This window comes from Indicator indicator, chromosome Z, assembly GCF_027791375.1.
Source record: "Indicator indicator isolate 239-I01 chromosome Z, UM_Iind_1.1, whole genome shotgun sequence".
Lineage (NCBI taxonomy): Eukaryota > Metazoa > Chordata > Aves > Piciformes > Indicatoridae > Indicator > Indicator indicator.
Window position 1 is genome coordinate 33,837,685 of NC_072053.1, and position 27,851 is coordinate 33,865,535.

At 42.7% G+C, this 27,851-nt stretch overlaps 1 protein-coding gene across 2 annotated transcripts in view; it reads right to left on the reverse strand.

The window, feature by feature from the left end:
* The window catches only part of SCAMP1 (secretory carrier membrane protein 1), a 48,676-nt gene that overhangs the window by 10,659 nt on the left and 10,166 nt on the right, over window positions 1-27,851 (reverse strand). For both annotated transcript variants that reach the window (XM_054397469.1, XM_054397468.1), the window contains 3 exons: window positions 8,631-8,729; window positions 8,254-8,365; window positions 1,403-1,531 (listed from right to left, as the gene is read on the reverse strand). In XM_054397469.1, the coding sequence (XP_054253444.1) occupies window positions 1,403-1,531; window positions 8,254-8,365; window positions 8,631-8,729 (340 nt within the window). The remainder of the gene's footprint in view (window positions 1-1,402; window positions 1,532-8,253; window positions 8,366-8,630; window positions 8,730-27,851) is intronic.

The following is a 27,851-nucleotide window of genomic DNA, read 5'->3' on the forward strand; positions in this document are numbered from 1 at the left end:
ATATGATCCTGGGAAAGAGGAGTCACAAGAATTGATTCAACAGTCAGCCCTAAGGCATGGACTTCTCTACTCATCTTTTTTTCCTTCCCCGTGAAGCAGATTGTGTCTTTCTTTTATTTTACTATGCCCTCTTCCTTCTTTCTCATGAAATCCCTAAGCAGAGTAACAGAGCTAAAGAAGGAAAAAAGCAAAAAGGACTCAGCCCACCCAGATTAAAATTTGTCATAAGCACAATTCCTATAGATTTTGAAATACCTCCTTTATTTATTGGCACAAGAAAGAAAAACAATACTGTCACTGCCCAACTTTCACCCTTACTTTGTGTCTAAAATATACTGCACTTCTAGAACTCCGTTCTGCAAATGTAATTATGCTAAAATTTTTGAGTAATTGATCTTAGATTACTTATAAATCTTCAATGTCTGTAAGATTTATGACAGTGATTAGTCACACGTTCTACAGTAGGTTTAGTTGCTTGTTTGAAGATTCATGACCTAGCAATGACTACAGAAAGCTGTGGATTATGTGAAGTGGAACTCACTTCATTGAATGCTGACTGCTCTTTTTTGTGTTCCCATTATGTGGTTCAACCACACTGACAAGAGGACCAGGTAAAGGTTAATGGAGATTTGCTAACTCAATCTGAAGCCTTAAATAAGATACAGAGAAGTTCTGCAATTCACATGCCATTAGCATGCTAAAAATATATTAAAGGCATCAAAGCATCTACACCTCTGGAATTTCTTCAGAGAAAATATTAGGCTCTCATCACACTGGACAAGGCAGCAAAAGCAAATGTTGTGGTATTGGCACATATGGTTCATCCAGCATTTCTCCAGTCAAAACACATCAGCTGAATGAAGGCGAAATTAACCCCACAAAGATGTAAAATGTACAGCATTCTTGGTGTATGAAAGATAGTTTTAACATGGACTGATTCTTGAGCAAATTTACTGTACACTTTTTTTTTCTAAATAGACTAAAATGTTGCTAAATGTCTACTATAGACTAAAATTATATTAAAATATACAAAACTATGTATAATAAAACAAATATATAGTTCTTAATATCATCAGTCTATTAAAACTATTTGTTAATTATTTCTAGGTTAATAAATGGTCAAAGCCCGTTTTACAACAACAGAGATACTTAATCTGGAAAACTGCAATATGCTGAAACCAAACTGCCTTATGATAATCCCACTATCCTTTTGTTTTTCTGTGGAAGCTTCTACGAAACAATTCAGTACTTTTAAAACTGATGCTAACAAAAAGATTTTACTTCAACGTTTGGCTTCCGGATTTAAATTATTTCTCACTACAGATGGTGTATACAGCAGGTATATATTGTCAAGTTTAAATAGGCACTTTGTTTTTTTCTTTTAAAAAAAGAAAATACTTACACATCCACAAATAGTACATAATCTTTACTGTCTTCTGGAATTCTACAGGAATGTCTACAGAAAAGTCCTGGTAGAAACAAGGACCTACTGGAAAATTCTCAGGAAGAGGTGGCCAGTTATTTTTTCTACCTGCAAAACAGAAAAGGAAAAAGAAAAAAAAAAGAGCTTTATAATGCAGTTGTAATTTCTGAATACTAGGAAGAGACAGGCATTTGCACTCCAAACTGTTTTATGCATGAGTTTCACAAGCATTGGGATAACTTAGGCTATGAAACCCCAAGACTTTTATCAGAAATCCTCACACAATACTTTAAAAAGCTTCAGAAACAGAATACAATGAAGTGAAGAAAGATTAAGGAAATCGTAATATTTTAGCTATGTAAAAGACCATGCAGGTATATGACAGTTCCTATAATGCAATGAGAAAAGAGAATTCTTCACAAAACCAAGCAAATATGGGCAGAAAATAATTTCTCCATAATTCCTTGACTTTTAAATGCACATTTAGATCCTGTCTAACCAATCTGCTAGCCTTCTATGAAGTTATGACCAAGTGGGTAGATGAGGGAAGAGCAGTGGACGTCATATCTTGACTTCAGTAAAAAAAAAATGTCTCCCATAACATCCTGATAGAAAAGCTCAGGAGATGTGGCATAGGTGGCTGGTCAGTGAGGTAGATTGCAAACTGGCTCCACAACAGAGTTCAGAGGGTGATCATCAATGGCACAGAGTCAGCTTGGAGGCCTGTGGCCAGTGGTGTCCCCCAGGGATCAGTACTGGAGAGCTGGGTGCAGGCAAACCTCATGAAGTTTAATAAGGACAAGTGCAAGGTCCTACATCTGGGGAGAAATAACAACAGGCACCAGGACAGGTTAGGGGCTGCCCTGCTGGAAAGCAGCTGCACAGAGAAAGACCTTGGAGTGCCGGTGGACAGCAAGTTCTTCATGGAATAACAATGTGCTCTTGTGGCCAAGAGAGCCAATGGGACCCTGGGATGCATCAAGAAAGGTGTGTCCAGCAGGTCTAGGGAAGTTCTTCTACCTCTCTACTCTGCCCTCGTGAGACCACACCTGGAATACTGTGTCCAGTTTTGGGCTCCCCAGTTCAAGAGAGACAGAGACCTGCTGGAGAGAATCCAACAGAGAGCCATGAGGATGATTAGGGGACTTGAGCATCTCCCCTGTGAAGAGAGACTGAGAGCCCTGGGGCTGTTTAGTCTTGAGAAGACTGAGAGGGGATCTGATCAATGTCTATCAATATCTGAGGGGTGGGTGTCAAGTGGAGGGGGCCAGGCTCTTTTTGGTGGTTCACAGAGATAAGACAAGGAACAATGGGTTCAAACTAGAACACAGAAGGTTTCACCTCAACATGAGGAGAAACTTCTTTACAGTGAGGGTGACAGAGCACTGGAACAGGCTGCCCAGAAGGGTTGTGGAGTCTCCTTCTCTGGAGACTTTCAAAACCCAGCTGGATGCATTCCTGTGTGGACTACCCTAAGTGATCCTGCTCTGGCAGGGGGGGTTGGACCTGATGATCTCTTGAGGTCCCTTCCAACCTCTGATATACTGTGAGACTCTGATACTGTGATTTCCCTAAAGCCCCACCATACTTGCAAACTTTGTTACATACCAAGAGTGCAGACTGATAAGCAAACTACATTCTCAGAATCCTGGTATTTTTCACACCAAGCTGCCTCTAACACTGAATTAGCTCCAAATGTGAGTTTACAGTCAAAGCTTTACCTAAAAGCCCATAAACCTCAAGGAAGGCAGATACTAAAATGCTCTAAACTACTTTTTTTTTTTTTTTTTTTTGTTCTTGTAAGATGATGCCCTACAGCATCACATTTTGACAGAAGTTCCTGACACAGCTGAAGACGAAGCCAACTAGGGAAGAATGATCCTGGATCTGCTGTTGCAAACAGAGAAGGACAAGTGGGTGATGTAATGACTAGGGGCTGCCTTGGGCACAGTGATCATGAAATGACAGAGTTCTCAGTTGTTGAAGAAGAGCAGGGTCAGCAGAACTGCCACCATGGACTTCCAATGGGATGATTTTGGCCTGATTCAGAGACTGGTCAAGAGAGTCCCTTGGAGGGCAGTCCTGAAGAGCCAAGGAGTCCAGGAAGGCTGGACATTGCTCAAGAAGGAAGTCTTAAAGGTCCAGGGACAGGCCATGCCCATGTGTCAAAAGATGACTTGGCAGGGAAGAAGGCCAACCTGGCTGAATGGAGACATTTGGTTGCAGCTTAGGGAGAGAAGGAGAGTCTGTGGTTGTTGGAAGAAGGGGCCAGGCCACTCAGGGTGACTACAAGGCTGTCATGAGGCTATGCAGGGAGAAAACAAGAAAGGAAAAAGCCCAGGTGGTAATTAATTTGGCTTCACCTGTTAAACAGGAAATCCTTCTACAAAAGGAGGACTAAGGAGAATCTCTTTCCTTTTTTGGATGTGGGGGGTAACATAGTGGCCAAAGATGAGGAAAAGGCTGAGGTGCTCAACACTTTCTTTGCCTCAATCTTTAGTGGCAGCACCAGCTATCTGATGAACACCCAGCCCACTAAGCTGTAAGATGGGATGGGGAGCAGAATGAAGCCCCCATAATGCAAGAGGAGATGGTTAGTGATCTGCTGCACCACTTAGACACACACGAGTCTGTGGGGCTGGATGGCATACACCCAAGGTACTGAAGGTACCTACAGGTAGGTTGATACCTAGAAGGTATATATAAGAAGAGCCAGGAGGACCTGTGAAAATACAGACCTGTTGGCCTGGCTTTGATACCAGTGAAGGTCATGGGGCAAATCACTTTAAGTGCCATTATGCAGCATGTGCAGTACAACCAGGTGAACAGGCCCAGTCAGCACAGGTTCATGAAGGGCACATCTTGCTTGAAAAACCTCATCTCCTTTACAAGATGACATGCTTATTGGATTACTCTGCTCACCTGGAGTACTGCATCCAGCTCTGGAGCTCTCAGTACAGGAAAGGCATGGACCTGATGGAGCAGGTCCAGAGGAGGGCCACAAAAATGATCAGGGGATTGGAACACCTCTGCTATGAAGACAGGCTGACGGAGCTGGGGTTGTTCAGCCTGGAGAAGCAAAGGCTCTGCGGAGACCTAATTACAACCTTCCAGTAGCTGAAGGGTGCCTTCAAGAAGGATGGAGAGGCACTGTTTACAAAGGCCTGTAGTGACAGGATGACGGGCAATGGCTTCAAACTAGAGAAGAGCAGATTTAGAATGGATGTTAGGAACAAGTTCTTTAATATGAGGGTAGTGGAGCACTGGAACAGGTTGCCCAGGGAGGTAGTTGAGGTCCCATCACTGGAGATACTCCAGATAAGGCTTGACAGGGCTCTGGGCAGCCTGATCTAGTTGAGGATGCCCTTGCAGAGGAGGTTTGACTAGATGACCTTTGGAGGTCCCTTCCAACACAGACCATTCTATGATTCTATGAGGGAAAGTCTGTGGATGTTGTTTACCTGGACATTAGTAAGACATCTGACTCATGGCATCCTTCTGGAGAAATCAGCTGCTCATGGCTTGGATGGGTAAACTCATGCATGCTTTGCTGGGTAAAAGAACTGGATGGATGGATGGCTGGGCCCAAAGAGTGGTGGAGAGTGGGACTTAAACCCAGTTGGTAACTGGTAAGTAGTAGTGCTCCCCAGGGCTCAGTTTTGGGGCAGTTTTCTTTAATATCTTTATCAATTATCTGCATGAGGGGATTGAGTGCACCCTCAGTAAGTTTGTGGACGTCAAATTGGGTGGAAGCATTGATCTGCTTCAGGGTGGGAAGGGTGTGCAGTGGGATCTGGACAGGCTGGATCCATGGGCCAAGGACAATTGTATGAGATTTAATGAGGCCATATGCCAGGTCCTGCACTTGGGTCACAAGAACAAAAAGCCCCTGCAACACTACAGGCCTGGGGCTGAGCAGTTGGAAAGCTGCTCAGCAGAAAAGGGCCTGGGGGTGCTGGTTGACAGCTGGCTGAACATGAGCCAGCAAGAGTGCTCAGGTGGCCAAAAAGGCCAACAGCATCCTGGTATTTATCAGGAATGGCATGACCCACGAGTAGGGAAGTGATCATGACCCTGTACTCAGCACTGGTGAGGGTGCACCACAAATACTGTGTTCACTTTTGCGGCCCTCATCACAAGGATGTTGAGTTGCAGAAGCATGTCCAGAGAAGGAAAACAAAGCCGGGGAGGGGTCTGAAAAGTCTTATGAGGAACAGCTGAGGGAACTGGGATCGTTTAGTCTGGATAAAGGAGGCTGAGGGGAGACTGTATCATTCTCTACAACCACCTGAAAGAAGGTTGTAGTGAGGTGGGTGTGGTCTCTTCTCCCTAGTATCAAGTGACAGGACAAGAAATGGCCTCACATTAAGCCAGGGGAGGTTAAGGTTGGATATTAGAAGAAATTTCTTTATTAAGTGATCAGTCATTGGAACACACTGCCCAGCGATTTGGTGGAATCACCACCCCTGAAGGTGTTCAAAATCATGTAGACATGGTGCTCTGGAATGTGATTTAGTGGCCAAGGTGGCGTTTTGTTGATGGTTGGACTTGACGACCTGAGAGGTCTTTTCCAACTTTAACAATTTTATGCTTCTGTAATTCTACTTAAGTAAACAGCCAGGACAGAGTTATTTCATTCCACACAAGTTACCAACTCAAAGGTCTATTACATGAGTTCAAAGGCTTGCCCACAATATGAATGCAGACACCCCCAAGCCAGCTTCATGCAAGCACAGAAAATCAAAATGAACTCAATCCAAATAGCTCAGATGGGAGGCTGCACATTTTAATTAGCTCAAATGCAATGCGGCATAGGAGCTAAGCAAAGAAGGGAGGTTATTCTTCCCCTGTACTCAGCACTGGTCAGGCTACACCTTGAGTACTGTGTCCAGTTCTGGGCTCCTCAATTCAAGAGAGATGTTGAGGTACTGGAACATGTCCAGAGAAGGGCAACGAAGCTGGTGAGGGGTCTGGAACACAAACCCTATGAGGAGAGGCTGAGGGAGCTGGGGGTGTTTAGCCTGGAGAAGAGGAGGCTCAGGGGGGACCTCATTGCTGTCTACAACTACCTGAAGGGAAGTTGTAGGCAGGTGGGGGTTGGTCTCTTCTCCCAGGTAACCAGCACCAGAACAAGAGGACACAGTCTCAAGTTGGGGCAGGGGAGGTATAGGCTGGATATTAGGAAGAAGTTCTTCACAGAGAGAGTGATTGCCCATTGGAATGGGCTGCCCAGGGAGGTGGTGGAGTTGCCAACCCTGGAGATGTTCAAGAGAAGACTGGATGAGGCACTTGGTGCCATGGTCTAGTTGATTAGATAGGGCTGGGTGACAGGTTGAACTGCATGATCGTGGACATCTCTTCCAACCTGGTTGATTCTATGACAGAAGACTGAAGACACTGAACTAAGCTGAACTACCAGTTTGAAGATCTTTACACTGTAGTCATTGTATATGATGACAGTGTCCCAGATTCGCAGTCAGCATCTTAAAATGAATCCAAATAGCTAGGGCATTGTAAAAGACCTTGTCCTCCAAATAAGACAGCTCTACAATGTTTACAAAGGAGTTCAAATGAGAGTGCAAAAGAAAAAAAAATAAAGCAGAAAATAGAATTTTTCTCCTCATTCATGATACAGAGTTCCTGCTTTGCAGTATCTTTTACACAGTCAGTTGGTAAAAAGAACTAGTGTCTTCTTAATGCTTTAAGAAGTCTCTCTTCTCTCCTCAGCCCTTCTAAAGAATCCTGTAAATTCTTCACATATTTTGATGTGAACAACTGCTACCAAATAAAAAATACCCACTTTAGAAATATCCAAACCATGCATGGGTTACCAGAGTTATGTTCCCTACAACACAGATGTGTGAAACTGTTCCTGTTTAGGAATAGGCTTTCTATACAGGTGGTCAATGCCCCAAGTCTGTGGTTTAGGGGCATCTGGATGATGCTCTTAACAATATGCTGCTTAGTTTTTCGTCAGTCTTGAAGTGGTCAGGCAGTTGGACTAGATGATTATTGCAGGTCCCTTCCAATTGAAAACATCCTTTCCACAAAATTCCATGATAATTTGCATTACTAAGCAATTGTGCAATATTCAAAATACCAGCACATGCTGAAATAAAAGTCAGAACTCTAGAACTGAAAAGACCACACAAAGTCAACCTCACATAGTTTCGTTTTTTTTTTCCTAACTTCAGTCTGAAGGTTTTCCTTCTGAAACAGAGTGTTCCTATTGATCTCATTCTAGCAAAGTATGAGAAGAGGATGCAAAACTTCACATTTGTGAAACTGCCATACAAAACCCAACCGTTTTTCACAGCACATTTACATCTTGTGACAGAATGTGACACTGGTCTTGACTATTGGTTCCAAAGTGGCGTGTGAAAACTTAATGAAATATTAATAATGCAATAGCTCTTTCTGTATTTTTTCTATAACAGGTGAAAAGGTAAGAAAATGTTTTGAAACAGCTATAAATGCTGACAGAACAGAAATCAAAGAGATGTTACTTAGGGAGTTATTTATTCTTCACAAAATGCTTCACTTATACTCAATAGTATTACTTAGATATTAACCTAGAATAAAATTACCTGGCAGCAGAGTGACAGGTAATATAGGTTATTTTTAACATTTTTACAACGAAAATCTGCACAGGACAGGACAGGTTTTATTCACTGTATGATTTGTTCCAAGGGAGATAAACTTTCTTCTCCTAAAGAGACTCTAAATCCTCCTCTTTGATCTGTTTCACAATGTCAGTTTAAAACTAAAACAATTTCTAAGAAAAAGTGAAATTTCTGTGATTTAAAGAAGTGGGTTTTTTTCAGGCATACCCCCCTGCTGGTTGAGACTCTGCATTTCCCTTTCTCTGCGATCTAGTTCAGCCGCTTTTCTTTCCAGTTCTTCTTGACGCTTCAGAAGTTCTGCCTGGGCCAAGGCATGCTCCTGAACAAAACAAGCATTGCAAGATATTTATAAAAAAAACAAAACCAAAACAAATATTCCAAGTCTGTGTTTTGTAATTAAGCACCTTCAGCTATGGATGAAGACTGACCTGGAATTGCACAAATTCCTGCATTAACTGATCAATTAGAGGCAGTATTAATTTTAATAAATTATTAGAAAAAAGTGCTTTTTTATAAAAGATGTCACTGCTGAAGTGTATTCAAATAACTAAAAGGAATCTACTGCCTGAAAGTTACAGACAAACCTTTGCAATTTGTGTGTAAGCAGGTGGCTCTTCTGTTGGTTTCATTATTGCTGGCTGTGTACTGGGGACATTCGTCATTTTCACATTTCCTGGAGGAGGCTAAGAAAATAAGAGAAAATTAGAGGGGAAAAGTTTCCCATTTTAATAAACTTATTTTCATTAATTCTGCAGGAACCTATTTGTTTGAAAAGTATTGTTATAGATAAACTGAAATCTGATATGCTGCCTGCAATATTTATAACCTTCAGGAAAACTAAGTTAACTGTATTACATGGTACATTGTTCTGCTTATTTGTTACACTGTGCTACCTACAATAAACACACACATGATTTCAGAGGTCAGTAGAAAGCAAATAGAATTTTAATTCTGTTCAGACATGAATATAACTATAAAAAATTACTGTTCAAGAGAACTGCAAGATTTAACAGTGCTCTACTAATATTTCAAAACACTACCATGTAGTAGTAATCTCTTCCAGAGATTTCTAGTTTAAAAGGCTTGTTCTATTGCTTAACTATTCCACCACTGTCTACTGTAGTATCTTCAACCACCAGTGGCAACCCATTAATTTCCTCAAGAATCCTACAAGAATCCAAGTTACAAGAAAATTCTTGTAGCTCAAGCTTTTCCTTTTTTTTTTTTTCCCCTTTTTTTAAATCCTCTCCTCCTTATTCCCATTTCTCATCTGCTCTGACTTTCTCCAGATGTCTCTTATTATATGAAATGTTAACCAGTAGCTATCAAAACAAGGGGGAAAACTACTGGCTAGATTGATGTTACCACAGAACTTTACCAAAACAGATAATTTTACAAAAATCTAGATATGAACCTATAGTGTGCACTTGCAGGCACACCAGCCAGTGTGCCAATTGCATCCCAGGCTGCATCAAAAGATGCATTGCCAGCACATCCAAAGAAGTGATTCTGCCACTTCACACTGCTCTGGTGAGACCTCAGCTGGAGTACTGTGCCCAGCTCCAGGGCTGTCAACACAAGAAGCACAAGCACCTGAATATGAGCCAACAGTGTGCCCAGGTGGCCAAGAAGGCCAATGGCATCCTGGCCTGCATCAGGAATAGTGTGGCCAGCAGGAGCAGGGAAGTCATTCTGCCTCTGTACTCAGCACTGGTTAGATCACACCTTGAGTACTGCGTCCAGCTCTGGGCCCCTCAGTTTAAGAAAGTTGTCGAGTTGCTGGAATGTGTCCAGAGAAGGGCAACAAAGCTGGTGAGGGGTCTGGAGCACAAGCCCTGTGAGGAGAGGCTGAGGGAGTGGGGGTTGTTTAGCCTGGAGAAGAGGAGGCTCAGGGGAGACCTTATTGCTGAAGGGAGGTTGTAGCCAGGAGGGGGTTGGTCTCTTCTCCCAGGCAACCAGCAACAGAACAAGAGGACACAGTCTCAAGCTGCGCCAGGGGAGGTTTAGTCTGGGTATTAGGAAGAAATTCTTCACAGAGTGATTGGCCATCCCTGGAAGTGTTTAAGAAAAGACTGGATGAGGCTCTTAGGTTTAGTTGATTAGATAATGTTGGGTGATACGTTGGACTTGACGATCTCGAAAGTCTTTTCCAACCTGGTTAATTCTGTGATTCTGTGACACGATGGAGAGGGTCCAGAGGAGGGCCACAAGAATCATCAGAGCTGGAGCACAGTTTGAGAGAGTTGGGGGTTTTCAGCCTGGAGAGAGAAGGCTTCAGGGAGACCTTATAGCAGCCTTCCAGTACTTGAAGGGGGCCTACAAGAAGATGGGGAGGGACTGTTTACAAGGGCATGTAGCCCTAAGGCAAGAGGCAATGGTTTTAAACTAGAGAAGGGTAGATTCAGACTGGTCATTAGGGAGACATTCTTTACAATGGGGGTAGAGGAGCACTGGAACTGGTTGGCCACGGAGCTGGTGGAGTCCCCACCCCTGGTGACATTCAAGGTCAGGTTTGATGGGGCTCTGAGCAACCTGATCTAGTTGGGGATGTCTCTGCTTACTGCAAGGGAGTTGGCCAAGATGACCCCTAATGGTCCCTTCCAAACCAGTGCATTCCATGATTACAGCACTACTTTGATGCTATTTTGTTCTTAAATATGCCTGGAAGAAAACTACAATTGCTCCTCTGTGTAGAGCTTGCAACAGGAAAGACTTCCCCATTCTGTTGTCTTCTAAGACAGAGAACTACTTGTTCCTAATAAAACTGAAAAACTGAAACCAAGAACAAAAATACGGTGATGTGTGGTGTTTTCGATACAAAGGTTCCTTAAAACAATCCAGGAATCAACTAAATTTGGCAAATTTTTGTTTGGCCCAGATTATCTGCATCTTTTCCAAATAACATTTGAAATGCAGAAACACAATAGCACACTGAGGAGAGAACAAGCCTGAGTAAACTCTACCTCCATGTGTGATATTGCAGCCTATCTCATCAATAAATGATTGCAGCATTTCAAAATTACCTTTACACCTTATACTAACAGCTCCTAACAGGATAATGAGAATCATTCTATGATTCTATGATCATTATAATTTCAGCTCTAACAGAATGACTATATGGCAAGTGTTGGAAGAGATCTCTGGAAATCGTTGATTCCAACCTCCCAGATAGACCCAGTTCACCAAGATCAGGCTGCACAGGGTCATGTCTAGGTGGGTTTGGAAAGACTGCAGAGAAGTGGACCCCACAACCTCACTGGACAGCTTGTTGCAGTGCTCCATCACACTCAGAGTAAAGAAGTTTCCCTTCACATTTAGATGGAACCCCCTGTGTTCTAGTTTGTGCTTATTGCCCCTTGTCTTATCACTGGGCACCACTGCAAAGAACCTAGCCCCGTTCTCTTGACCTCCATCCTTTAGCTATTCATCAGCATTAGAAGATTCCCTTTCAGCCTTCTCTTCTCCATGCTAAAGAGCCCCAGGTCTCTCAGCCTCTCCTCATAAGAGTGATGTTCCAGCCCCCTCATCAACTTTGTGGCTGTCTGTTGGGACTCTCTTCAGTAGTTCCCTTCCTTTCTTGAACTGAGGAGCCCAGAACTGGACACAATAGTGCAGGTGTGGCCTCACAAGGACAGAGTAGAGGGGAAGGAGAACCCTTGGCCTGCTTGGCCACACTCTTCTTAATGCGCTCCTTCGTAACACTGGTCCTCTGTCATGAGGGCACATTGCTAGCTCATGGTGAACTTCTCCACATCTGCTTTCTAGCAGGTCAGCCCCTAACTTGTACTGGTGCACGGAGTTATTCCTCTCCAAGTGCAGCAGTCTACACTTGTCCTTGTTGAATTTCACAAAGTTCCCCTTCACCCAGCCCTCCAGCCTGTCCAGGTCTCACTGAATGGCAGCACAGCCTTCTGCTGCATCAGCTACTCTTCCCACTGTTTTACCATAAGCAAATTTGCTGAGAGTACACTCCATCCCTTCATCCAGGTCACTGATGAAGAATTTGAACGTGACTGGACCCAGTACTCAGTCCTAGGGGACACCAGTAGTTACAGGCCTTCAGTGAGATCCTACACAATTGATCACAACCCTCTGAGCTCTGTCAATCACCCAGTTCTCAATCCACATCACTGTCTACTCATCTAACCCACACTTCCTAAGATTACACGTCATGGGAGAAAATGTCAAAGCCTTGCTGAAGTTGAGGCAGACAGAACATCCACTGCTCTCCCTTCATGCATCTACCCAGCTGGTCACGTCATTAAAGAAGTCTATGAGACTGGTGAACATGATGGTGAATGATCTCCCCTTTGTGAATCCATGTGGACTACTCCTGATAATCTTCTTTTCCTCAAGATGCTTAGAGTTGATGTCCAGAATAAGCTGCTCCGTCACCTTTCCAGGTAGGGAGGGGAGGCTGATTGTCCTGTAGCTTCCTGGGACATCCTTTTTGCTGTTTTTGAAGACTGGAGTGACACTGGCTTTCCTCCAGTCCTCAGGCACCTCTCCTATTCTACATGACCTTTGAAAAATGAAGGAGTGGCTTAGCAATAGCATTAGCCAGCTCCCTCAGCACTCATCAGTGCATTCCATCAGGAACCACAGATTTGCCAGCATCCAACACAGTCCTCATTGACTAAGTGAGAGTCAGACTTTCACTCTGAAATGGGTCAAGAACGGGCTGGAGGGCCAGGCCCAGAGAGTGGTGGTGAATGGTGCCACATTCAGTTGGCAGCCTGTCACTAGTGGTGTCCCCCAGGGATCAGTGCTGGGCCCCATCCTATTTGATATCTTTATTGATGATCTGGATGAGGGGATTGAGTCCATCACCAGTAAGTTTGCAGATGACACCAAGTTAGGAGTAGGTGTTGATCTGTTGGAGGGTAAGAGGGCTCTGCAGAGGGACCTGGACAGGCTGGATGGGTGGGCAGAGGCCAAGGGGATGAGATTTAACAAGGCTAAGTGCAGGATTCTACACTTTGGCCACAACAACCCCAAGCAGCGCTACAAGCTGGGGACAGAGTGGCTGGAGAGCAGCCAGGCAGAAAGGGACCTGGGGGTACTGATTGACAGTAGGCTGAACATGAGCCAGCAGTGTGCCCAGGTGGCCAGGAGAGCCAATGGCATCCTGGCCTGTATCAGGAATAGTATGGCCAGCAGGACAAGGGAGGTTACTCTTCCCCTGTACCCTGGTCAGGCCACACCTTGAGTACTGTGTCCAGTTCTGGGCTCCTCAATTCAAGAGAGATGTTGAGGTACTGGAACGTGTCCAGAGAAGGGCAACGAAGCTGGTGAGGGGTCTGGAACACAAACCCTGTGAGGAGAGGCTGAGGGAGCTGGGGGTGTTTAGCCTGGAGAGGAGGAGGCTCAGGGGGGACCTCATTGCTGTCTACAACTACCTGAGGGGAGGTTGTAGGCAGGTGGGGGTTGGCCTCTTCTCCCAGGCAACCAGCAGCAGAGCAAGAGGACACAGTCTCAAGTTGTCCCAGGGGAGGTTTAGGCTGGATATTAGGAGGAAATTCTTCACAGAAAGAGTGATTGCCCATTGGAATGGGCTGCCCAGGGAGGTGGTGGAGTTGCCATCACTGGAGATGTTAAAGAGAAGACTTTATGAGGCACTTAGTGCCATGGTCTGCTTGATTGGATGGGGCTGGTTGATCAGCTGGACTGGATGATCTTGGGAGGTCTCTTCCAACCTGGTTGATTCTATGATTCTATGACTTTTTCTCTTACCTTCAAGGACTGGGAGCCCTGAGGACCAATCTCAGCAGTAAAGACTGAAGAAAAGGATGTATTCAGTAACTCTGTCACCAGGGACCCCACCTCATTCAGCGGTGAGCCCACATTTCACCTGCTGTTCCTTTTCTTGCTGATGTATTTCAAGAAGCCTGTCTTCTTGGCTTTCACATTCTCTGCCATATATACTTCCAAGATGGCCCTAGCTTTGCATGTTGTATCCCTACATACTCTGGCAGTGTGCCTATATTCCTCCCATGTGGCAAGAGCTTTTTTCCACATATTGCAAAATTCTTTCTTTCATTTGAGTTTTACCAGAAGCTCCTTGGTCATCCACGCAGATTTCTGCCTTGTTTGCTTGATTTCTTACTCATGGGGATGCACCAGTCTTGAGATTGGAGGAGGTGGTGCTTGAATATTAAACAGCTCTCTTCAGCCCTTCCCCTATCTTCTAGAGTGTAATCCACGGAATTTCTCCAAGTAGGTTTTTGAAGAGGTCAAAGTTGGCTTTCCTGAAGTCTAGGCTGGAATCTTACTTACCACCCTGCTACTTATTAGTATGATCCTGAACTCCACCATGTCATGGTTACTGCAGCTAAGACTGCCCCCAGCCTTCACATTTCCAACCAGATGTTCTTTGTTCCTTAGCCTAAGGTCCATCATCAAACCTCTCCTCATTTTGACACCAACTGCGCCAAAAAGTTATCACCAATTCACATCACAAATTCCCTGGACTGTGTATGCATCACTGTGTTGTCTTTCCAGCAAATATCAGGATGGTTGAAGTCCCCCAAGACAGTCAGGGCATGCAATGAAACTACTTTTAGCTGTCTGTAGAAGGCCTCGTCAACCTCCTCCACCTAACCAGGTGGCCTGCAGTAAGTACTCACTACAATGTTAACCACTTTAACTTGCCCCTTAATTGTTACCCATACACTTTCCACATGTTCTTCCCCTTCTAGGCAGAGCTTGATACATTCTAGTTGTTCTCTCACATAAGGAGCAACTCCACTACCTCACCTTTCTGCTGTTTCTTAAAAAGTACATAGCCATCTGTGACAACATTCCAGTCATGCAAGCCATTCCAAAATGTCTCTGTAACTGCAATGACATCATAGCCCTGAGACCATGCCCACAGCATTAGTTCTTCCTGCTTATTCTCCATGCTGTGTGTGTTCACCTATAGGCATTGCAGAGGGATAGTTGAGTAAGACAGTGCAAGAGAATCCATCACAATCACACATACCCTTGAGCTAGTTGGCTTCTAGCTTTCCCCCTGGAAGGCAGCTAAGGAACATTTGCTATTGCTCTTGTTGGCTTGGCTTATTCCCTGGTTGGATAGGATGGCATGAGCATTGCCATCTTGAACCCTGCCCCCACCCCAAGTCTTTCAGTTTAAAGCCTGCCTCACCAAGCTGGCCAGCCTGCTGCCAAAGATTCCCTCACCTTTTCGAGATAGGTGTACTCCATCTCTCTTCAACAGATTACAGTCACCAAAGAGCATTCAATTGTCATAACCCCCAAAACTTTTGCAAGGGCACCAGCCACATAGCCAGGAGTTGATACTCATTATTTGTTTTTTCTGGTTCCCCCTTTACTCTACATGGTCAAGAAAACTTGGGTACCGTCTTCCACTTGCACCCCCAATGCTTTACCATCTTCCTTGACTCTGCCCAGGTTCTGGCTCACAGTACCATTCACATCCACACAAAAGAGTAAGAGTGGGTAGTAGTCAGTGCTTTTAATGAGTTGTGCCACCCTCCTGGCAATGTCTTGGATCTTAGCTCCCAGGATCCACCAGACCTCTCATGACTCCCTTGGGCCACAACAAGCCCATGCAATGCTACAGTCTTGGGGCAGAGTGGCTAGAAAGCTGCCCAGCAGAGGAAGACCTGGGGGTGAATTCAGTCCTACTCAGCTGTGGCAGTTTGTGCTGCTTGCCTTTAAGCAAGCCACAGAGTTGAGACCTCCAGTGTCCAGCCCAGTGGGTGGAAACAGGAAATAGTGTATTTCTTCCCATAAATCCTGCATCCCTATAAAACTGACTGCAAAGTTATCCTTTTTCCCCTTTTATCTCTCTCCTCCTGGGAAGGACAGGCATGTTCTTATCTCCCTGGTGGGAAGATATGGCCTGGCTGGCCTTGGCAACACTGCCAATTCAGCGTGGAGCAGCTTAATTGGGGCCTGGAGTTGCCAAGCTGAATTCCATGTTGCATCACAATGCCTTTGTGGTATGCAGGGCAGAGAGGTCTTGGTAGGCAGGGGGCATGAAAGCCTGGGTTGGTTGGCCTGGTGTAAAGGGGGCTGGGTGTGAAATTTTGGCTTGCTATGGATTTCTTTGTATTTTATATGCTTTGCTATGCTCACCACTACGTAACTGTAGCATTGTAGTTTGTGAACAGCCTTTCCATTTAAACTTTCCATTACTACCCAATCCAGTTGTGTAAGCATTACTCTTTTACACGTTTTGCAGCAACAGAGCAATCTGTCCGCTCATTAAACCACAACACCAGCTGAATGTGAGCCAGCATTGTGCCCAAGTGGCCAAGAAGGCAAACAGCATCCTGGCCACAATCCTGGATCACAAATAGCATGACAAGCAGGCCCATGGAAGTCACTGTCCACCTATTCTCAGCATTTACAAGGCCACAACTTGAGATACTCACTACAAGAATGACACTGGGGTCCTGCAGTGCATCAAAGAAGGGCAACAAAGCTGGTGAAGAGCCTAAAAAACAAGTCTTAGAAGAAGCAGCTCAGGGAAATGGGGCTTTTCAGTTTCAAGAAAAGAAGACTGAGGGGAGACCTTATTACTCTCTCAACCTATCTGAAAGCAGGTTATCACAATGTGGGTGCTGGCCTCTTCTCCTTAGTAACAAGTGATAGTATAAAAAAGAAGAGCCTGAAGTTGCACCAGGAAAGGTTTAGATTGGGTATCAGTAAAAAGCTTCTTCACTGTCAGCGTTATCAAGCATTGGAATAGGACCCCCACCGGGAAGTGACTGAGTAACCATCTCTGGTATACACATGGCATTTAGGGTTTAGTGGTGGACTTGGCAGTGTTAGGCAAACAGTTGGGCTCAATGATCTTAAGAGTCTTTTCAACATAAATGATTCTATGATTCCATGAAGCTGGTTATAGATGGCTAATACTGCTATTCCTTACATTGGACCATTTTGTGGTAAGGAAAAAGGCCTGTATGAGAAGCACAAAAACTAGACAACCTTCAAAAGTCTTATCATCTTCTGCTTCAAATACAAGTTACAAAACTTGCACCAGAGTAACAAAAAGCTACTGAACAAAAACTCCCATGCATTATGCATTGTAGTTCAGCATAATGCTACAAAAGCCAGAAAGAGAAGTCTGCTTATTGCAGCTCTATGGATGAAATAACAGTACCTTTGAAAGCCTATCTGATAAGCAGCTGCCTGTTCAGAGTCTCTAGCTAACTGTTCACAATGTCTGGCAAGGACTCCAGTAGCCCTCCTGTAATACCATAAAAAGTAATAGTAATACTACCTCTAATAGCATGAAAAGGTGAACTGACAGACTAGAAAACATTTTAACAAATTGAAAATACTTATCCTTGAAAGATGCTCTGTTCAAACAGCCTGCAGTGCTACTAGTAACTGGAACATGCACATATGCTTAGAATAAAGGAACCAACCACTAGGAGAGCTACATACTCAAAGATGAAGCCACAACATACATGATACAATTAATACAAGATATTAATTATGCACAAGATGCATCTGCTTCAGATTTCTACATAGTTTAGCTTCCACTGTATGTGAGCTGGTCATAAATACAGTGTTAGACTTGCTGCCTACTGGGCATGCAATGACAATTGTGTAAAACACCTGGTGCCTAACTAAGAGCCTGTGTTCTCTGGAAGAAGTGAGACCATAGCAGTGATTTGTAGCAGGGGATGTGCATCCTAGAATCCTAAGAAGGACAAGAGAGGCTGAGGCACTGCCTTTAGCAACATCTCCACATAACACTATCAGAACTACACAGAATACAGGTACACAAACTCATACCCCATTCCTCCTCTCCAGATGATCAGCACTGAAGTTCACTATTGAAAGCACATGTCTCACTCTAGATGTGCTAGCAACCAGCAGTGGCAGATCCCACAGATACAAGCCGTGGCCTCACAGCCTGTTTGATGTACCTGCCTGAATCAGCAGCTTTCTTATCTGCTATATGGGTTTCCTCCTGTGATTCAGTTAGCTCAGCTTGACATTCGAAAGATTCATGCACTCATACACTCACATCACAAGCGATCTCTACACTCGCAGCTCCCTCACATAGCAGCACAAGCTCTCAGCTTGCCACATATCCATGCCTAGACCCCAGACTCCTTTGTTCACTTTCAGCTCAAACTTTGAGTCTTCATAGAGGGAGGTTTTCCTCCAATTTGCCAGCTAGTCCACCTTTAAGTTTGCTAGTGAATTAACACATATAAACACTGAAAAAAAATACACAGATGCCTCCAAATGCTGACACCCAGATGTTCAATTTTGACACCACAGACATATGGACCACTTCTACTTGGGGTCTGACCATGTTGCTGGCACCTCAGCCTCTCACCCTCGTCTCTCCAGCTGCTGGGACCTAGACTTTGCCACATTCACAGGTAAGAGAGAAAGTGAAATGTCCCAGGAAGGTAGTTAAGAAAAGATTTAATAGTAACTATTGTGATTAGGAACACTGTCATACAAGTGTGTTGACTGGTAACATCTTATATGCAACCAGTCCCTTTTAATCCATCCTCTAGTCTCTTCCTTGCTCCTTCCCAGCCTCCAAGCAGTCCAAATCTTTTGATTATTCCCACAAACAGTCCTTAATAAACTCTGTATAGTCACATAGGCTCCCCTGAACTATACATAATATTCACGGTTATCTTTTTTCTTCCTTATTATCAGTTTAAAAGTCCAGGCTGATCCTATTCAAAGCCTGTAAGTCAACGGCTGAAGAGTTTTGGTCTTCCTTTTTCTCTCTGTTATAATTTATTTATCAGGCTTGTGTTTCTGCCACCATTTATTGCTTTCCCTTTTACTTACTACTACCTTTGAAATGGAAAAAAAAAGTATCACTTTAATGAAACAGATGCTGTCATACTCTACCTCTCCTTATAGTAGTCAGTATGACTGACTTGACTATTTGAACCGTAATAGAGGTTTGCAATGAAAGACTACCATGACTTTTACAAGGGTGCTACACGATTAAGAATCAGGCATACCTTTGGACACTTTGAAATAATATGACTGAGATTATCATCTTCCTTCAGCCCCTCAAAAACCATACAGTAGTACCACAATAGTAGTAACATGAAGGAAGACACTCAAGGTTTATTTCAAGCACTGCAGTGCAAGTAAACAGCTGCCCTTTGTCTCATGTTGTTATATTTGTGTGCCATAGTCCATTACTTAACACAGGAATGATGCAGCAGTCAAGACAACTTCCATGACTCTTTGAAGGTTAAAGCCTCTATCTTGTGTGTCTGCTAAAAACAAACAAAAAACCCCAAATCCCGAATAAACAAAAACCCCAACGAACAAACAAAACCCTTTGATTAGTAGACTTTTCCACAACCCCCATTCCCCTACTGTTCTCTCAATTTCTTGAATCCTTTTAAGAGCTTTTTCTATAATCAGTGTGACAGCTGTCACTTTCCTTCCTCTGGTGTGAAGCCAGCTAAGGTACACTCCAGTCCATGTAGTTTGTCTTAGTTTTCTTAACACTCAGTGAGACTACTGTCCTGGTTTAAGACAGTTTGCTCTAACAAGGAAGTCCTCTTCCCCACCCCTCTACCCCCTGAGATTGGCAGCAAAAATGAGAGAAACACACAAAAGGCCCTGTGGGTTGATACGGAGAGTTTAATGGAACAATACAATGCACAGTTACTTTAGCCTGCTTCACAGAAAAGCAAAAGCAGAAGCCAGCAAAAAAATTACACCAGCCCCAAGCCCACAGATAGCAAAGGGGAAAATACCAATATCCCAAACCAGAAACTGGAAGAAAGTCCCAGGAACAGGAGATATACCATGTTATACTCCAAAATACAACCCCTACCATCCTTTGCCTTAGCCTGCCCTTTCCACCAGAAACAGGAAGTGTCACAAGTTACTGCTCCAGCCAGCACTTCTATTATAAAGCTGGCATGACATCAGCAGATTCAACTGGCCAAACCCATGATACTACCTATTTCTGTCAAGCTAACACCTCTTTAAAGACTATTCTATTGAGAATTCAAGTTTAAGACACTTTCCTGGTATAGAAAGAATTCCTTTTCTTTTTCCTACATCATTATCTTCTATTGGTAGGAACTCATACCCTTAAAGACGGCAGAAGCTTCCTGTTTCCCGGAAAGAATGTTTCCCAAATTGCTTCTGCAAGTTTCTCCTCAGAGGTTTGAGTTTCCCTATATACTTAGCTTGGCAGAGTTTAAGCTCCTAAGTTTTCTTTGAAAATTGCCTCCACTTTTCTAAAGGCTGTCTTTCCCCAGGAGCACATTTGGCAAAGCAACAAAAAGCCAGCATGATTAGTCTTGTCTTACTGAGCATCTAAGGCAGCTATTTATGAGCTAAAATAAGGATATCTACACCAATCATGAATGTTACTGTGTGTTTAATACCACTTCTGATTTATTTAGTATAACTTGATGGAATTAGTGCATGATGGTAGAAAAAGCAGAAAAAAGTTTGTGAGAGAGCTGGAGGTAGTAAGAAGAGGTAAGAAAAAAAAAAATCATGTGTATACTTCAACATCTGGTGTTAATTTTTGCAGGGTACTGCTCCAGAATTTCTGCTAGGTTGATATATGTGTTAAGAATATAACCTCAGCAAAAGTTGTATTCCAGCCATTGTACTCACAGGATACAGCCAGTTGTTGAAATATAGTAGTGTTTCTTCATTAAGTACAGAAAAAGCCACGCGTGGTTTTGTATAGTACTGTGTTTTCATACCTACATATCTTAGGTTCATAATATGTGCACACAGGAACAAAGTGTCAGTGCTCAAATCTGCCTCAAATAGTAGAAGTTCAGTACTGCTTTAATGTGTTCATTTTTTTCAAATTATTATTCAAAGAATTCAATGAACAGCAGCCACAGGTTATTATAAATCATCTTCTAGAGATCAAGAACTTAATGAAGAAAGCATCTTAATCACAGAATACCTCAGGTTGGAAGAGATCCATAAATATCATCAAGTCCAACTCCTTGTTCCTCACAGGATTTCCTAAAACTAAAGCATATGAATAAGAATATCAACTAGATGCTCTTTGAACTCTGATAGGTTTGGTGTTGTAACCATAGAATAATATAATGGTTTGCGTTGGAAGCGAGCTCTAAAGAACATCTAGTCCAACCCATGCTGCAGGAAGCAGGGACATCTGTCAACTAGATCAGGTTGCCCAGAGCCCTGTCAAGTCTCACCTTGAATATCTCCAGTTATGGAGCCTTAACCACCTCCCTGGGCAACCCATTCCAGTGCTCTACCACCCTCATGGTAAAGAATTGTTCTAAATGATTCCACTGGAGACCCTGTCACAGAGACTGACCACGTTCTCAGCAAAGCTTTTCCCCATGCTCAACCTGAACTTCACATGACAGCTTCAGTTCATTTCCTTGTGCTATACTGCTGGTCACCAGAGAGAGATCAGCACCTTTTCTGCTCCTGCCCTGCTTGAAGCAGTCGTAAGGCCACCTCACAGCCTTCTCCAAGCTGAGCAAACCAAGTGACCTCAGCCACTCCTCTTAAGTCTTGTTCTTGAGGCCTTTCACCATCTTGATTGGTCTCATCTGGACAGATGCTAACAGTTTGATGTCATGCTTATACTAAGATACCCAAAACTGCACAGAGTTTCTAGTGCAGTGTAGAGTGGAACTGATTCCTCCCTCAACTGGTGCATACCCAAGACACAGTTGGCCCTTTTGGCTGTCACATCATACTGCTACAGAATCACTGAAAGGGTTGGAAGGGAGCTCTGAAGATCACCTAATCCAACCCCTCTTGCCAAAGCATATTCAGACCAAGCTAACTCATATTCACTTTGCCATCAACTCAGACCTCCAGATCTCTCCCTGCAGCACTGCTTTCCAGCCTCTTGTCCATCATTTTGTATGTATAACCGGGACTACACCACCCCAGGTCCAGAATCCAGCACTTACTCTTCTAAGTATCAAAAGCTTTGCTAAAATCCAGAACTACCACGTCTTCTGGCTTCCACCAGACAGTGATCTTGTCATAAAACAAAATTAAATTTCTTAAGCAGGAAATGTTCCCCTGCTTCCTTCCAAGATGAGAACCAGAAGGCAAATAACCTCAAGGGTGTGTACAACTACAATGGATCCTCTTGTATACCTCCAGGGAAACCTGCATGTCCAATTACCTCTTTGAAATGCCTGTATGCTAACTGTACACCTGTGTCCAGTTCTGGGCTTCCCAGATCAAGAGAGTCAGGCAGAGGGCCACAAAGATACTAGGGGACTGCAGAAGCTCTCAGGAGGAAAGGCTGAGAGAGCTGAGGCTGTTGAGTGTGGAGAAGACTGAATGGAATCTTACCCATGCATGTACATATCCAAAGGGTGGGGGTCAAGAGGACAGGGCCAGCCTCTTTTTAGAGGTGCACAGCCACAGTGCAACAGACTGTTGCAAGGGGCAACAGTCACGAACTAGAGCAGGGGATGTTCAGTCTGAACACTTCGAGGGCAGATGAAGCACTGCATCAGGCTGTCCGGAGAGGTTGTGGCGGTTTCCTTCCCTGGATGCTTTCAAAGCTCATCTGGATGTGTTCCTGTGCAACCTGTTCTAGGGGAACCTGCTTTAGCAGAGGGGTTGAAGATCTGTAGAGATCCCTTCCAATCCCTAACATTCCGTGATTCTGGGACTTTCCCTTTGTGAAGTCATGCCAGCTACAGACAATGACTGCAGTGTCTCTCAAGTGGTTTTATTTTCATATCTCCCAGAATAACCTGGTCCATAATTTTACTGGTCAATGAAGTCAGACTGACAGGCCTGAAATTACCAGGGTCTTCCTTTTTACCCTTGCTGAAAACTGGAACATTTGACAGTTTTCAGTCAACAAAGACCTTTCCAGAGTCCCAAGACCATTAAAAAATAACAGATGAGAGGTTCTGCATTAACATAGGCCAGCTCCATAGACTTACAAGCATCCATGAGGAGAAGCAAGTCTCAAACAAGTTCAGAGTCAGCTGGGACTTTATCATGCCTCTATTCTCAGGGCTCTGAGGATCCCAGGGCCCACCACTGGTGTTAAAGCTGAAAAAGGCATTAAACATTTCTGTTTTGCCTGCATCCCTATCCAAGAGGTAAACGACTTCATCAAGTAACAGACCAATGTTACCTCTGAATCTCCTTTGCTGTTAGCACATTAAAAAAGCTGTTTTTATCATCCTTCACAGCGCCAGACAGCTTGAACTCTAATTGAGCTCTGGCCACACGATTTTTCTCCCTACACTGGTGAACAACATCTTTGTAGCAGTCCTGTGTTTCCTGCCCTTGCTTCCAACATCGAAACACTTCCCTCTTTCACCTAAGTTCTCAAAGATCCCTGCTCAGCAAAGCTGGCCTTCTGGCTTGCTTGACTGACTTCCAACACTTCAGAATTGCCTGCTTCAGTGTTCTTAACAGATGGCTCTTAAAAAGTAACCAGCATGCAAGCATTTTAAACTCAGCTTGCACTAAGTCTTGCTATCAAACTGAAGTATTACATTTTGTATCTCTAATCGAAGCTGAGAATTAAAAAAAAAACAAACAAACAAAAAAAAAAACCCCAACCAAAACAACAACAACAACGAACACACAAAAAACCCCAAAACAACAAACCAAACAGCCCACACCCCACAGCTAGGAAAACATGAGACAAACAAGAATCCAGAGGCTTGGAAAATCATGCAGCTACCAAAAACCCAAACCCACAAAACATAGATTTACAGTCTGAGATTCTTCTAGAAGCAAGAAGTACTTCACTCAAATCAGAGAATCTTCAAGCTCTAATATTGTGTAGCCTATCTGGAGAACTGCACAGACTTAGATAAAGTTCAGCTGACATGCAAGATTATGTATTACTGGACTGACATAGATAGTAACAAATGGTTGGGTACAAGAGAAAAAAGAACAACAACAAAAAGGTTTTTTGTGATAACTTTGTCAGAAACCACTTCTGTCCTACAAATGTATCTCCCAATATTCAGCTATCACTGGGAAAAAACTCTAAGTTCAATAAAAATGTATACATGGCAAGCAAACAAGATTTGGAAAGAATAGAGGTTATGCAAACTAAGCCTTAATGCAAACAAAGTACTCAAAACAAGCATTGCTTTATTCATGCAATTAAAACATACTCAAAGTCAAAGAAATAATAATTTACTGGCTTGATAGAAAAACAGTAAGGAATTCTTTGTACAGTTATTAAAAATACAAAGCACAATTCTAAAAATTAATGCCTTACATCAATTTCCAAATATAGAGTAAGGACAGGTTTGCTTTAAGCCATGCCTGAAGTTAGCTCAATTAAGAATTAAGCTAACTTCATTTTTAAAAAAGCTGCAAAATAATCCTAGCAAAATATTTATTAGGATATTAGCTAGCAGACAGTAGGCTCCTTACATTGTGAAACTGGTATGTATTTGCAAGCTGCTGTTTTGAAAAATTGTCTGAAATTCCTAAATGCTACTGTACAAGATGCATGAAGTCTAAAGTTGGAGGCATTCTGTAAAGGAGTAGCTCAGATTTAGGTTTTTTAAATGCTGGCACAGGACATGTATTTAACACAGCCAAAACCTGAACATAGTAAATGCAAATCTTACCGAGGAAATACTATTACTAAGACAAGAGCTAGCTACAAGGCCCAGTGATTCACTATTTAGAGCCAAATGCAAACATCCACTTTTCTAGGATCATCTCAAAAGTTTCAGCATCACAAAAGATGCAAGTGAGAGAGTGAGACACTTATTAGTAACTACTAAAATTCTGAAGATGTCAAACTAGTTAACTGCCAGAACAGCTTTTGAGAATTAACGGACATTTCATAAAGACATTGAGATCCTTTACTATTAAGTGAGCAAACCAGGGATTCCCATCTGCCAGTGTACTTTTATTTATGTTACTTGGATTTTTTTTGACATAGAATTTCTTGGAATAAAAATTGCTCAGGTGTCTTTGAAGGAAATCAGAGAATCTGGCATGTGTCAGGTAATTCTAACCTTGACAAAGATCTTATGCAGTCCATACTAGAATATTCAAAAAAACTACTGTGCCTTCCTTTGTCTCCAATGGCTTCTCACGTGTCTTTGGCCCAGCAGAAATCAAGCTTCCTCTCTCAAAGTTAACAGTCCAATCCATCCTCCTGGAACCTGCAAGACTGGGCCCCATGTTAGGCTTAATGAAAGTTTGAAAACAAGGCTTGATCCATGTTTCTTACCTGAACAGAATGTCACAGTCATCCTGCAAAAATTTCATTTTCTAATTTCATAATTACTGGACCAAAGTCTGGATTACTCACAGATCAGGATAAAACTGTGGAGTTCTGACATCATTAACACCTAATTTACTAAGTAAAAGCAATGCAAAATATACACTTTGACTCCTTTATGGATGAGCATACATACAAGGTTGCTGGGAAGAGATGATGCATGTTACCTGCTGGAACACAAGACATTGGGGGGCAGGGGGCAGGAAATTACTGTAAAAACTGCCAAACATTGGAACAGTTTGTCCATTGAGATCACAGGATCTTAATTGTACATATTTCAAACTCCGCAGGATGAGATGCTGAACAATGAGCATTAGTGACCATCTTTGATTAGGGGGGACTAGAAAAGATTACCTCCAGAGATCCCTTGTATCCCGCCACTTGGCACTTCCATTGTCATACCTGCCTGTCTTATTGGTTGCCTAAGTGCTGTTGGTAGCTTAGGGATTTGAGTATAGGAGACACAACTGACTTACAGCCTGTATACAACTGTCAAGACATTGACAGTACGATAGATTATCACCAATTCTGTATTTTTAAGGGTGCAACTCTTAACACTAATTACTCAGACTTGCATTATGAGGACTACATTAAGCTCCAGACATCACTGGATTATATCATACCATGATACACCACTTGCGTTTGAACAAGGGAATTAAGCCAATGGTTTTTACAGAAACTCTACTTCACATCACAGGACCATGGTCTTTGACCCTCACAGATAAAGTACTTGTATCTTGAAATTGAACCAACCACACTCTACAACACTCCTTTTTGTTCCTACTCCAAATAGTACTTCTGGGATAGAACTTTTAATTTCATGTTTCGCTGTCACAGCTGCACTGGGAGAAGAAGTAAATAAGTATGATCTCTCCTGAAGAGAAGAGGTTGGCTGGAGATAAATGCCTCAAAGAAGTTCTCTCTTTAAGACATTTCCCCATGCAGGTGAAGTACGTTTTTTGCTGGGGGAAGGAAGACTTCCACAGGAAGTCAGCTGTAAGTGATCAGTCTGGTTTCATATAAACACTTCACCATGTTTGGATGTAAGACAGAAGGGGGGCTGCCCAGGAATTTACTGAAAAAAAATATTCCATTTATATTTATCTCTTAAAAAAACTCAAAACAAACAAGCAAAAAAGCCACACCCAAAAAAACCCCACAAACAACCAACAACATCAAACAAAAAAACAAGTAAATAAACAAAAAAAAAAACCACCACACAACTCCACTATTTTTCCCAAATTTTTAATGTACCAATCTGAAAGTAATTGCTATATCTATTGTTACATGTATACATGTTATATATATATATATATATATATATATATACACTCAGAGTGCTCAGAGGAGCTCAATATGCATTAGCAAAACTTTTAGAAGCAGAGGAGATTAAAGGACTTCTTTAACGGTAGTTTCATTATATGGGAAAGCAGAAATATTAATTGTCTAATCTCATCTGTTCCTTGTTGATTTCCGAAACATGACAAAAGACACAGCCATCTCCATGGTGACTGTTAGAGCTGGAGACAACACTAATGAAGATGCAGATAACAGTATTTATTCTGACATTTATACCATGCACTGAAAATTTTGTTGGTATAGCAATCGAAAAATAATACAAGCTTTGAAATGTCTTGAGAAGCAAAAAAAGAAGACTCCTGATCTGCCATGTTAGTTATCAAGGTGGTAACAAGAGACCTAAAATCTCTAGCGCCCATTCACTTTCCTCATTACATCTTTCACGTTGTTTTCCTGCCAAATTTTCTACTGCAGCTGTGAAGGCTGTACATTGACTGATGAAAGGTAAATGTATTTAAATACTCTCTATATCTATATATCTAGATAGATAGAAGAAAAGGCAGAATTTACCTTTTTTTCTTCTTCCTCCTTTTTTTGTTTTTTTTTTTTTTCCCTTTCTATTCTGTCCTGATAACCAAGAAGGAACTACAGGAAACATCCCCCTTGGTAAAGGGAGAATACAACTGAGCTAAGAGCATAATGTCAGTATTCAGAGTTAGAAGTCACTTTTTCCCAGAAGAAACATCCCTGTCTGGATTTGCAATGGAGAAATATTCTTGCAGTCCTGCCCGTTTTATTAAATTGAATTTGGAGGGAAGAGTGAAAGAAGGCTAATGCTATGCAGTGCTATAGACTGTAAGATACCATCTCACCACTACCACTAGAAATTTGGATTTCTAATTGAACCATACCATTCCTGGATACCTTAAAATCTACAACTGTGCACCATTAGTCATAATGAAACAAACATCATTTTAAGTCTTACACACCAGCAATTCTCAAACTAAAAAGCACAGAAACCTCCAGGACCTATTTTGCTTCCATCAGCTTCTATATTTTTTGCCCACTAGCAGCATCATGGTTTTCAAATGTGAGGAGTGGGATGCCTGCAAAAAACTCTTTCAGATGACTCAGGAAATCAAAGCCTCCAGAAACTATTTGGATGCTTTTACTCTGAGCAGCACACAAATGCAGATTAATTTCGATCCGTACCCTGACAAACACTGTAATTCTCCAAGTTTAAAATTCACAGACCCTCTGTTCATCC